General features: G+C 45.6%; 1 protein-coding gene and 1 long non-coding RNA gene across 2 annotated transcripts in view; one reads left to right on the top strand and one right to left on the bottom strand.

Moving 5' to 3' along the window:
* Positions 1 to 3,127: 3,127 nt before the first annotated feature.
* Positions 3,128 to 9,620, bottom strand: LOC119218188 (uncharacterized). Its single transcript, XR_005120356.2, has 3 exons — positions 6,414 to 9,620; positions 6,219 to 6,297; positions 3,128 to 5,170 (listed from the first exon to the last, which is right to left on the bottom strand). It is a non-coding gene; the product is annotated as an uncharacterized LOC119218188 (long non-coding RNA).
* The window catches only part of hhip (hedgehog interacting protein), a 28,366-nt gene continuing 21,275 nt past the window's right edge, over positions 5,165 to 12,255 (top strand). Inside the window, exons 1-2 of the mRNA XM_037472402.2 lie at positions 5,165 to 5,978; positions 9,631 to 9,823. Of these exons, the coding sequence (XP_037328299.2) occupies positions 5,709 to 5,978; positions 9,631 to 9,823 (463 nt within the window). The 5' untranslated portion in view covers positions 5,165 to 5,708. The remainder of the gene's footprint in view (positions 5,979 to 9,630; positions 9,824 to 12,255) is intronic.

Here is a 12,255-nt window from a genome sequence, read left to right on the forward strand (position 1 = left end):
CAGGCTGACAAAAGCAGTAGCAATTCTGGCACGTTACATTTTTTCGAGCTTTTTGGATCAAAGCCTCCACTAAATACCTCCCATGGCTGGTATGAACACACAAAGGAGACCACAGTTTGAATTACTTTGAGGGAGCTATTATGAAAATGTATACTGTAATAACTGGGTAGTGTTTTCAAGCACATGTACCTTGGGCTAACTGAGAGGGATTAGAACAAAAACATACTGACAGGAGAGGCTGGCACATTATAAAAATGACTCATGCTTTGTAACCAAAATCTCAGATAAAGAGGAAGTTTTCACTTTGGTTTTTTGATATGAAAGAACAAGAGACGGATGAGGACATGTGACGCTGGAATGAGACCTCTGAACAGTTTTGTGGGACAAAAAAAAAACCAGTGGGTTGCAAAAACAGTGACCTTTCCACGGTGGGATGAAATGAATAAATCTCAACTGATTCCACCCTACACATTACTGCTTTGTTTGGAGCCCCCGTTCCTTTGGACTCTTTTACTTCTGTTGTAAGTGGATCCCAATGTAAAGAGGCTGTGTAAGCCGGGATTTCACAATTGACCGCAAGCCCCGAGAAAATCATATAATGTGCACTCTTGAGAGAACTTGTGCAGCACAGCGCTATCGTACCAATGATCCCTCTAAACTCCAGCTGAGGACCACCTGGAGAGCTACGTTTCCAAATAATAGAAGAAAAATACTTTCCGTTTTGCTCAATCTAAATAACGGTGGAATTGATTAATCTGTCCGCACGCTTTTTCTGTTTGATTGATACAAGTAAAATTCCCAGTAGTAAAGCCGTGAAACTGCAGTCAAGACTCCTCAGTCAAAATGTTCAAGGCAGATATCGTTGCCTTTCAGAAATAATCCCCCAATGAGACAGAAATGGCATCAGAATATTATGCCATTTCTGTCCTTCCTATCGGTCTGTATTTAAAAGGATAACAGGAAATGAAAATGAGTGTGTGATGTACGCTAAATATTTTCCCTTTAGCTGATCTCTCTGACGGAAAATTGACGGCGAGCTAACGTCAAGGGTGAGCCCTCATGTATTAAACGTTTTAGACGGTAGATTTAAAGAAAACCAAAAACACACACACGTGCAAACTCCTCAACGTGATTCACCCGGACGCCATGAGACGAGAGGGGAGCGCTGAATAGCTGGGGCCTACCTGATGGAGAGCCTGAGAGGCCAAGCGGGAACAGATGGACTGAGGCCCGGCGGGGAACTGGAAATGAGGGAGTAAAAGGGAGTAAAGGGAGGCAGGGACCACCATCACTGCTGCCCACACCAGACTACACTTACCACCTACCATCGCCCGCCCCCGCCCCAAACCCACCAAATTAATTTGCAGCTAAATGATTTTAGCCTGTAATGGATCTGCGACTCGCACACGTATGTACGAACCCCAACGTGGTACTACTTTGGGATCTTTTAACCCTCCCGATGGAAACATTTACAAACAAGCGGCCACAAAGTAAAGCCATCAATCCACACATTAACCTCTCTCTTGCCTTTGGGGGATTGTGCTATTCTCCATTATAGGGTTGAGAGAGGACAAAAGAAACTGAAACAGGGAGGAAATGGAAAGAGACCCCTTTCAAAGCAGGCTAAAGAGGCAATTAGCCAAGCACCAAGCAATGGTCACTTCAGTCCTTGTCTTCCCTTTGATTTAAGATCAGAAAATACATGATCAAAGTGAAGTGAGAGATTTGAGACCCTTGAGAGGTAGAATGACCACTTCTAAGCTCCCCGAGTTGGAGTCTAAAGCGTCGCCGTGCCGGCACATCTGGAACGGTATCTATCTAAAGCCAATGCTGCTGTATTTACCCCCCCCCCCCCCCCTCTCCACCCGGAGCAATGTCGCTGTATTTGTGTGTATTTGTATGCATCAGGCATCCAGTATCAAGTAAACAGGGACGGGACACTCCGTCTTCCCGACTTGTGCAACCCGGTATGTGTCTCGTGCCACCGCGCCAGTAAGCCCTGGGTGGCTTCAGTTACTCATGCCATGTGTATACTCTAGCCAAACAAGGCCTAAGGACACTCCAGGGTGGTACAGAGGAAGGAGGGGCGAGGAAGCTGAAGGCTTGAGGTAGTGTGGTCCGATGGTCGAAGCCAGTGATTTAGGGGCTGTTGATACCGGGCAGAAAGCCCAGGCTCAGTCACTGACTCACTGTGGATGACGCTGCATAAGTCACTACACTTAAAATGTCCTCATATGTTTAGAAATGTTCAAGTGGAAATCAGGCGGGCTCACACAGCTGGAAATGGCTACTGGATCTGATTTTCTTGTTTCTCTCTCGTTTCTCCCTGAAGCTTTCATAAACAGATGGCCGAGGCTCATTAAGCTGTTGTCAGGACTATTAATGACATTGTGAACACTTTCCGAGTTCTGTGTGCCTTAAGGGCCTGCGATGGCCAAAGTTGGGCCATTAAAGAAGGTGTGAAAATAACACAATGCTGCTGTGTGCTGCAGGGTGAGGGATGGAGGCCACGAAAGCAACGTACACACAATCCTCGAACTGTTGTCGGGCTGAAGTTAATGATTTCACGTTAGCCGTCAGAAAACCCTACACTGCTGCATTGCATATCACGTGCATTGTGTGTAGTCCAGCAGTACAAGGCAGCAGAGGGAACAGTCTTATCCGCCGAGAGCACTGCTTTAAGATAATGGGGATTTGTTTCTATGCAAGTTCACAGCGTGTCGCAGTCAAACTCAAACAAGAGTCTGCAGCCGTGATTGTGGCTCTGTGACGGCTGACTCAGAGGTGCTTTTAGCTAAATGCTAACATGCTCACAATTATAGGGTTAACATGTAGGTATTAGGCAGGGGTAATGCTTACCATGTTCACCGTCTGAGGAACACAAGGCACGCTAACAATTACCAATTTAAGTGATTGCGATTAATTCAGAGAGGAATATGCACATATGTATATATTTAACTGCAATCCGTCCAATCACTGTTAATGGTTTCCACTCAGAGCCACTCAGAGTCATAGGATTCAAACATAGATGAACATGTCGACTTTGAAATATTTCCACCCAAGTTGTAGACCAACAAAAAAAAAAAATCACTTCTGCTTCAAATAAATTAAAGACATGACTTCAAAATAGACAATACAATCATTTATTTTAAGCAATTGGAAAACGTCTGTTAATGAGTCAAATTATGGTTGAAAATATTTTGTTTCCTGCAGGTCTCGAGATGAACCAAGATGGACCAACAACTAAGTGCTGGCCCACTCAGACGACACTTCGAGGCAACTTTTGAGACTTGCAAACTTTGATGTGGGCTTTTGCCTGCACACCAGTGCAGTTGTGTAGTCCCAATGGTTACGTTAGTGGGTTATGAAGCAAACAATGCAGGAACAGAATGGACAGAGGGAACAGAGTAAACTTTCAACATCTCCTAAGTATGAGAAACAGTGTAGGCGGCGAGGAGAGCTATCAAAACTCCAGACCCATGTTGTTGATCCTCATGTGGTCATACGCAAACCTAACCATCTTCCTCTGGGATATGCTTGCTTAGTGCATGAGAATTCCCCTACTGACCCTGCAGAAATAAAACGACACAGCAGGTGGTATCTTTCCAGGGATTCTTTTTCTTGACATTTTCTTTTAAAGAAATTTGTTGAATAAGAATTGAGAACTTTAGAAAATCACGCCCAATTCTGAATTGTGATGCAATAAATGTATTACGGACAAACTGGTTTTGATAACCGTATGGTTGTGTGCTCATTCATTCCTGTGTGTATGCATGTGAGCGTGTGTCTGCTCCCAGCCTGTTCCTCACACGGACTCTGTCAGCTTAAAGCTGTGCTCTGTCAAAATGTGATTCTCTCTTACGCTCTATCTCTCCCTGCAGATGTACCCCTCATTTATTCCACAGCTGCATCCCACATGTTCTTCACGCCGTTCGCAGGGTGCAGTGGTATTACGCCACTCTGCGTGGAGCTGGTTATCCGCACGCGGTCTTGTCCCTTCCCTCCTGTGCATCCAGCGCACTGCAGCAAGACTTTGGCTATACTTGGTCCTGAAATGTCTCCAGTTGGGGTAACGTAAAGAATGTTGAGGGTGGGGGTCAGATCTGGCAGGGTCTGCTATAGGGCTTCATAGCACACACAGTCATTTCCATAATTGCCCACAATCAAACCAACCCCTCCTGGATTCCTGTAGATAAGCTGAGCTGGGGCTCTGGTGAGTGCCGTAGACCCCCAAGTAAGAACAGGTGCCGCTAATGTCACTGATTTCAGATTCTCTGTGTATCCGAAAGAAAGGGAGGGCTGTTTTTACTCCAGTAATTGCCATGGCTGGACATTCCCCTTTGGATAGCAGGCGTGGGATTGTTTTGATGAGGACAATGAAAGGCAATTGGTCCCACATTCGATCCGGTATTTTCAGGAGTCAAATTAAGACCCCCTACAGTATGTGCAACTGTAAAGGCAACAAATTGCTGCGCATTAGCTCAAAATAATTGATTCAAAATGTAGCTTATTTTCCATGCGTAATTGTACTTATGCAGTTAGCAGAATGAACCTTTAAGATTATATTTAGAAACAAAGTCAAACACCTGTTGGGATGTGACCTAATATTTACAATTTTCATAATGTCATTGTCTCACAGAAATGTCCATGCCTCTTTCATAAACTCAGTTATTTGAGAACGAGGTATGGCTTATTTTTCTAATGTTTTAAAGACTTGGCTCACAGCCATGAAGTTACTCCGACATATGGACAGCACTGTAATACCCCACATTCAGTCAATTTACCAATAACACCAATAACACAATATAAAAATACTCCGTTTGTAAAAGTCACGTTTTCATTATCTTACAGAAAGTAAAAGTAAAAAATATCACAGAAAGAGCCTAATGTAAAACCAATGTCTCATTTTTGCAGTGAAAAGCTAAAATAAGTGATTACATTTTTAGTTTATTACATTTAAAAATCACACATTTGAGGCAGAAACAGACGTGAGTGACAACTTTCTTTACTGTTTCACTCGACGGAGCCCAGCAGCGCGTCTCCCACTTCTTCCACTCTGCGTCCTCGCCTCTTGCAGGTAAACTGTTTATCTCCACGCGGACGCGTCTGTGGCCCTCGTGCGCGCTCCCGCGAAGTCATACGTCACCGGGCTCGCTCTTCTTCTCGCGCGCTGGTTAAAAAGAGGGAGGAAAGAGCACGGGAAAACATGTGAGCGGTCTGAGGACTTTAGTGAGAAACAACTTTTATGTCTTCTATGTGGTTTTTTTTGACCCCGTGCATGCACAGACCTTCGTGTTGTGCGTAAAAGGATTTACATCGGAAGGAACTCTGCAGTTGGGGTTTTGAGTTTTTGGTTTCATCAGGATAAATTATTATTGTTTTGCTTTTATTTTTATTTTATTCTGTGTTTTAAAATACCGGTGAAGCAACAGCAGCAACCATTTATTTTTAAACTGCTTTCTTTAAAACAGAGTCAAAATTCGGACACCTGTTCTGACCAACAGGATATTTTTATATTTTCTGTTAGAAACTGACTTCTGCTGGTTGAGAAACAGAACTCAAAATAAATAACATAGTCTGCATTGCAGTCTTACCCACACCTATTTTAGAAAAACGGGACCTCATCTTTATTTTTTTATATTCACTTGTTTCATTTTTATTTTCATATTTTCGTCCGTTTTCAGGCTCTTTTTTTCTCATTCTAAACAATGAAGCATTTGCAAGTCGTTCTCGTCCTGTCCATTGCGGTCAGCGTGTGGGAATGTGGGGACGCCAAATTCGGCGAAAGAGGAGAGATTAGCCCCAGGAGAAGAAGATGTTACGACGGAAGCTTGCCCAAGCGGCTGAAGAAAAGGGAGCGAAAAGTCCTGCTGGACGGCAGCAACAGCGGAGAAGTTTGCCACAGGTTGTACCCGCGCGTCTCCTGCTGTCCCACCAGGAGAGCCGCCTACCAGATCCTGCACCGCAGGGATGCCAGGGTAGGTTTAATGGCACATCCACTTTTACTGGGGGGGGGGGTGTTAACTGATTAAACACCCGAGGGGATGCTTTTCATTTAAAGCGCTTTTGTCATTCTAGCTGAATTTGAGTGGAGCGGAGTTTCGGGGACGGTGGAGGGGAAGCTGCCTCGGGCTGATTCTCCAGTGCCGCGATGCAAAAGTGTTGATTTGTGTGTGTGTGTGTGTGTGTGTGTGTGGTATCCCGGCAGGTGACCTTACCATTCCATTTTCTTTTTACATTTTCAAATCACCTAATAGTTCGCCTGGTAAAATCCCCACTCGTGGAATCACGTTATGTCTGTAAACAACAGACATGTCACGTTAAATCTCACCATATCTCCTTTTAATATGCTCCGCTAGCGACTTATTTTGCCCGTATCTTGAATCCGTAAGTCTTTTTTTTTTTTTACTTACCTAATTTTCCAGGACACGTTTTCATTTTCTCTCTCGCGCGTATCTTGCTTTTTTTTTTTTTTTTTTTACACACTGTGGCGCAACAGTAATTTAGCTGTGCAATGCGCTTCGGCGTTACCATGGTAATCATTCGACGATTTACGGTACTTCTCGTCACCGTCCGCTTTAACTGTCACGAGAGAGAGAGAGAGAGAGAGAGGCGGAAAGGTAGGAGTCCGGTGTCGACCCGGTGTACCGTAGCTGGAAGCCGGCGACGACGTGTTTACTTGTTGTCTAGTTTGAAAGCCGCTAGTTCTCATTTGTCATTTGTCAAGTGGTCTCGGCTAACGAGCTGTACCCTGCTGGTGTTTTCACGGTAACAACAACAACAACAACAACAAAAGTACATCAAATAAAAGCCTTTTGGCGGTTACGTCATCGACCGAATGGATCAAACGAGCGCGACAGCCGCTTTGTGAGCAAGAATAGAGCAAAACGTGCTCGGTTTCCGGTGGGTTAAAGGCAATAAAAAGCCTCTCCGTGCGCCGAATTTAGTGCTGATTCCGTGGGATCTTCACCTGGAGCCCTTCCCCTGTAAACCGTTCAGTGGCTGGGTGGTATTTTACTTTGTGTTGCGACAAAAAGCCATATTGCATCATTTAATTTGCTCAAGTCATGCAAATAGGAAAGGGAGGGAGGAGGAGGGGGGGAGTGAATAGGACAAACTCGACTTCTCCTCCTCCCCACTACACTGCCCACACACGGAGCCCTTTCTGATTATGGCAAAAGAATAACAACCACACCATTGTGTTTGTTGGTTTCGCTAATGGGAGAAGCTGGAGAACATCACTCTGGTCCAGTCACCAGCCCTGTCCAATCGCAATGCCTTTGAGAGGGTGTCTGTCCTTCACTATACAACCCCCCCCCCCCTCCTCTCTTTCCCCTGCCAAACCATTTACACTTATTCCCCCAAGACATGTTTTTTGTTAAAGCTTAGAATTGCCCCCGTCAGTGACCCCCCACCCAGCCCTCTCTCACTGAGCACATGAGGTTTGCACAGTGTTGTGGATTTATTTCATTTGAAAGAAAAACTTTTTCTTCTTTTTTTTCCTCCCCCTCCAAGTTCGGTATTCTGTTTGGATAGCAATCTGTTTTTTGTTTTTTTTTCTCCCGGTGATTTTATTGGCTCAAGCAATCATGTAGATGCCATCCTAGAAAGAAGTAATCCTGTAACAGCTGTTCTCCCATGTGACGCCATGCAGCTTGGTGCGATGCCAACTTTAGAGAATGTAATGTAAACATCTGAAATAGCCGAGTAAGACCTCTACGACTATTTTAGTTTCTTACACACTTATTGCTCCTTGTTTTGTTTGATTATCATTAGCAGAAACTGCAACAGCTGAGCCTCATTGCCATTTTTCTCCCTGCTTTTGAGGAACGTATTCACTGAGATTCAGCAAAACACAACAAACAAAGGTCCACTTGTCCTGGTTTTGGATGATGGCAACGTTGGAGCTCATCCCACCAACATATGGACGCAGGGCATGGCTGAGAGCACACAAATGCTACTCTACCCTGGACCCGGAGCCAGCCCATGGCACACTGAATCAATGGGCAATTTGGAGCAGGAGGGCAGGCATGCCCACCACACTGCATGGCAGTTTTACAATAGGCACACACACAAACACACACACACACACACACACACACACACACACACACACACACACACACACACCACAAATACAAGTTCATAACCTGCCTGGAGCTCCCCTTTTTTGGGGGATAAAATATAGCACAAAAGTGGGACCGAGTTTATCCACGGAACCTCAGATTTAGTTTTCTTCTCGGATTCTATTCCGTCATATTTCCTTTTGTGAATACAGACTAAATATTCAAGATGTATATGTTAGTGTATCTTTCAGGTAGACCGTGGCGTTCTTGCCAGATGTTCTGCTACCTGTTGGGTAAACACGGCTCCAAATGACTGCTAAACACAACATCTTTTCTCCAGTTGTAGTTTGTTTTGCTGTCAGGGCAAAGTGTAAGGCGTCCATATGTTGGCCTTGGGTCCGCTGGTCTAATTGACTTCGACAGACTGCTAATTTGTTGATACCAGAGTGGGAATGATGTGCCTGTCTATCTCTAAATTGGTGTTTACACATGGACCTCACACAGAGCAAAGCACTACCAGCCTGCCCGCCTGGCTGCCCAAACCGTCCTGCTCTTGACCTAAAACAGATTACATTGTGTTTTATTACAGCTAATTTGTTATGTAAATAATCCTGCTAATTTCTTTTGGATTAACTCTTTGTGTACTTTTGCGTAATGACCCCGAGTCCGTTTTTTAGGCTCTTATTTGGCATCATTGATTTCACGCCCGCAATCTGTCATACATGGGAAATTGTAGTTTGCCTTTAACTGTTCATGAACTCGGGCAAGTAGGCAGTGAATGAGATTATTTCTTTGTTTATTTCTCCAAACAGACATGGTGTTCCAACCTCAACGTTTGACAAATTGGTTTCAAAGAATATGAAATTGCATAATACAGAAAATGTTGTTAGGATAGAAATGTGAAAATTACAGTGTACAGGGCTTTGCTAGGATTCCGTTTGTGTAGATTGAGATTGTAAAATCTCCGAAGAAACATTTCAGTGGGAGAATGTGGTAAGAGGCCATACCACTTCTACCAGTGGAAACTTTGGAGTGTGTTTGCAGTGTGAATGGTGTGAACGTTGGTGCAGATTGGGGTACTGAAGAGACGCTGCAGACTTTCACACCGTGCAAGCGACTGTGGTGTGTCTCTTCTCATTCTTCATTCGTCAAATGATGAAATGATGAAAAAAGAGATTCTCTGCAGCAAAAAGCAACATATCGAACCACGCGTCGAGTCCGAGGATCACGAAGATCTCAACAGACTACATGACGACATTAACATGGCATGTGAAGGGATGTGTTTAATCGATCTGGTGTTGCACCCCGTGTCAGGAAGATGTTGTTAGCGTACAGTGACTTCCTGGATGTTTTGTTGTAACGTTGTTGTACTTTGTTCTGAATATTTGTGCACTCAGTGGGGTAACTCGGGTGGAATTGGCTAATTTAAGGCCGCCAAACGGGAAAGTCTGCTCAGGACTGCAGAGCGACCCCGTTCCTGGTCGGCCTCGCGGCATGTGTCAAAGTTATCAGCCCAGCCAACATTTTAACCGGGCATTTTGTCCTGGTTGCGTGTGGTCCGCAGATCTTCTCCACCAACAACACCGACTGCGGACGTCTCCTGGAGGAGATCAAGTGTGCACGCTGCTCCCCCAATGCCCAGGTGTTGTTCCACTCCCTGGATATGGATAAGGTGCCACACAGGGAGCCAGACCTGCCGAGGCTCTGCCTGGACTTCTGCCGCGAGTTCTACTACACCTGCAGGGGGCACATACCAGGTAATAATACAGATAATAATGACAATGAATGTGACCCCAAATTATAGGCACAGTGTGGTTACCTGGTGACCCGCATGCAAACATACACACATGGACAGAGCAGGTGAAAGTAGGCACACGTCATACTTGCTCATCGGAGCCTCTCATGCATTTGAAATTAAACTGACACGTGATGAATTCCAATTCACGGCGTGCCTCATCTCTCATTGAGACGTAGCCTCCACCGGGCAGATTTGTTGCACTGTTGCGAGAGGTGGTGCGTCAGTAGTCGGGCCTGCGACTATTTATTTATCCAGCTCTCACCTCGCCTGACCTCGCCTCCCATTTGTTGCTGAGCTAGCCTCGGCCGTCTGCTCGCTCCTCGCTTCACCGTTGCACTTTAATGCATCAGTAAAACGACTGGCCGCACACTGCCTACGTAGACACAACACTGATCAGTCGGCAGTCTGACGCAGCACATTTGCTCTTGCGATACTCTGGCTTTTTTTTTATGACGCAGTAGTCTCACTGGCTGTATTTATGGCACCAGGTGCAAAAAGCTTTGTTCTCTCGTCTCTTGTTTGGTTTGCTTGGATCGTGCAAGTTTACTTTAATCGGCATGAATATGCAAACATGTGAGTTTAGTTGAAGACCTTGAATGTAGTAACAGTTCACAGATTCAAGGCATTTCCTGTCATGTGAATGGAAAATATTAGGCGTGTGGGAAAAACATGCACTAACCAAAGCTCACCCAGCCTGACCAATGCACCAGAAAGCTGGGCTGCAGCAAAATGAAGTATTTTATAACCTGTTCCTGGATACTGCTCGCCAGACTCAGCTCCTGGGGTTCTTTCTCTCCTCGGGATGCATGCGTACCCTAGCTGAGGTCTAGACAAGGCTACCCAGCACCTTGCATTCCTCACACTTGATAACCTGGGGCTCATGCTCTCCCACTGGTAAGTCTGACTAGTACGTTCTCGTTAATCTAAACGTTACTGTCACCTCAAACTACGAGCTCTACGATGAAACAAGGGAATCCACGGAAAACGGGGAAAAAACACCTTGCCCTTTGAAAGCGTTTGGTTTTCAGAGCTTCCTTTGAAGGGATGCAAGATCAGAGGTACCTGTGCCTTCACGGTGCATACCAAGCATGATCAAACACTTTCCGACTGTCTTTCCTCCTCCAGCAGAGTTGTCTTCCAATCTCTGTCGCCACGCACTGATTAGATCTGCTGAGATCTGCGAACAGAGAACACTTTCAAACACACTTGTCCGCGACCCACCCACATGGTATGCCTCAGCTCAAGTCGAATATATCAAACGCATACATTCCATCTGGGTCCATCTGGGTCTCCCATCTAATGGCCTGCTCGCACGTCTTGTACCGCGGTTGAGCGCGCAGCCCGAGGTCGGCGAGTCGGACGCGACGCAGCCTGAAGGGCGACGGAGAAGAAGGGGAAGACTCGCTCAGGAGCTGACAGACATGTGGGCTCAGCGGGTTAAACCAAATAAGCTTGAGAGAGGATTCAGAATCGCCCCCTCCCTCTGTTCACGGTCGCCCCCCCCCCCTCCTCTCCCTCTCCCTCTCCATCCAGCCCTCCACAGATCAGCATATGTGGTGACGAATGACACATTTATTTTTCTACAAAGGTTGTGTGTATGTAAAACTGCTGAAGTGCATCAAGATGTCAAGTACTTTGGGTGGGCCACCCAGGTTGCCTTGGAAGATAACCAGATGGAAGTATAACTTCAGCGCTGGGGAGCCAGGAATATGGACAAAGTTCTGTGTCTCTCTCTCTCTCTCTCCCTCCTCACGTGTCTGCTCTTTGTGTCCTCTCTTTATTTCCTTATGGGACTTGTCTAGATGGATGGAGGATGACATGCCTAAATATCGCACGCCTTACTTAAGGCATTATGAATTGATCAGGTTGAACACATTATGTAAACTGTGTTGGCATTTGTTGGATCCAAATATTTATGGACCTGAATCTTGAGATCGTGAGAGGCAGGTCACAGAGAATATAACCACAGACATGAAGATCTTCTTCTAATTCAAAATCACTGGCTCAAGGAATTCAAAATGAAGCCTTTTACTGCATCCGTAACTCGTCCTGCTTCCATGGAAGTGCCTACCAGCCCATGATGAGGGCATGTGCTTGGTCTCCATAAAGACGCTTACTGCCTTGACTTTCGGGCCTCCGTCCTTCTCAGAACTGTCTTCCTCCCCTCTTCACTCACAACACTCCCATCCTGCACCCGAGGTCCCCAACCAGCATGCTTAAGATAACTGCAGACTCGAGTGAGTGGGTGGTATAGCCATAGCTCTGTGTGTGTGTGTGTGTGTTTGATCTTCATGTTGTGTTTAGATGTTTGAGGGGATATCCTATCACCTCCAGTATTTGGTGCGGTCAGCTCGTGTGGTCGGTGTGTGGCAGGAGATGGAGATGAAAGGA

The sequence above is a fragment of the Pungitius pungitius genome, chromosome 9, assembly GCF_949316345.1.
Source record: "Pungitius pungitius chromosome 9, fPunPun2.1, whole genome shotgun sequence".
NCBI lineage: Eukaryota > Metazoa > Chordata > Actinopteri > Perciformes > Gasterosteidae > Pungitius > Pungitius pungitius.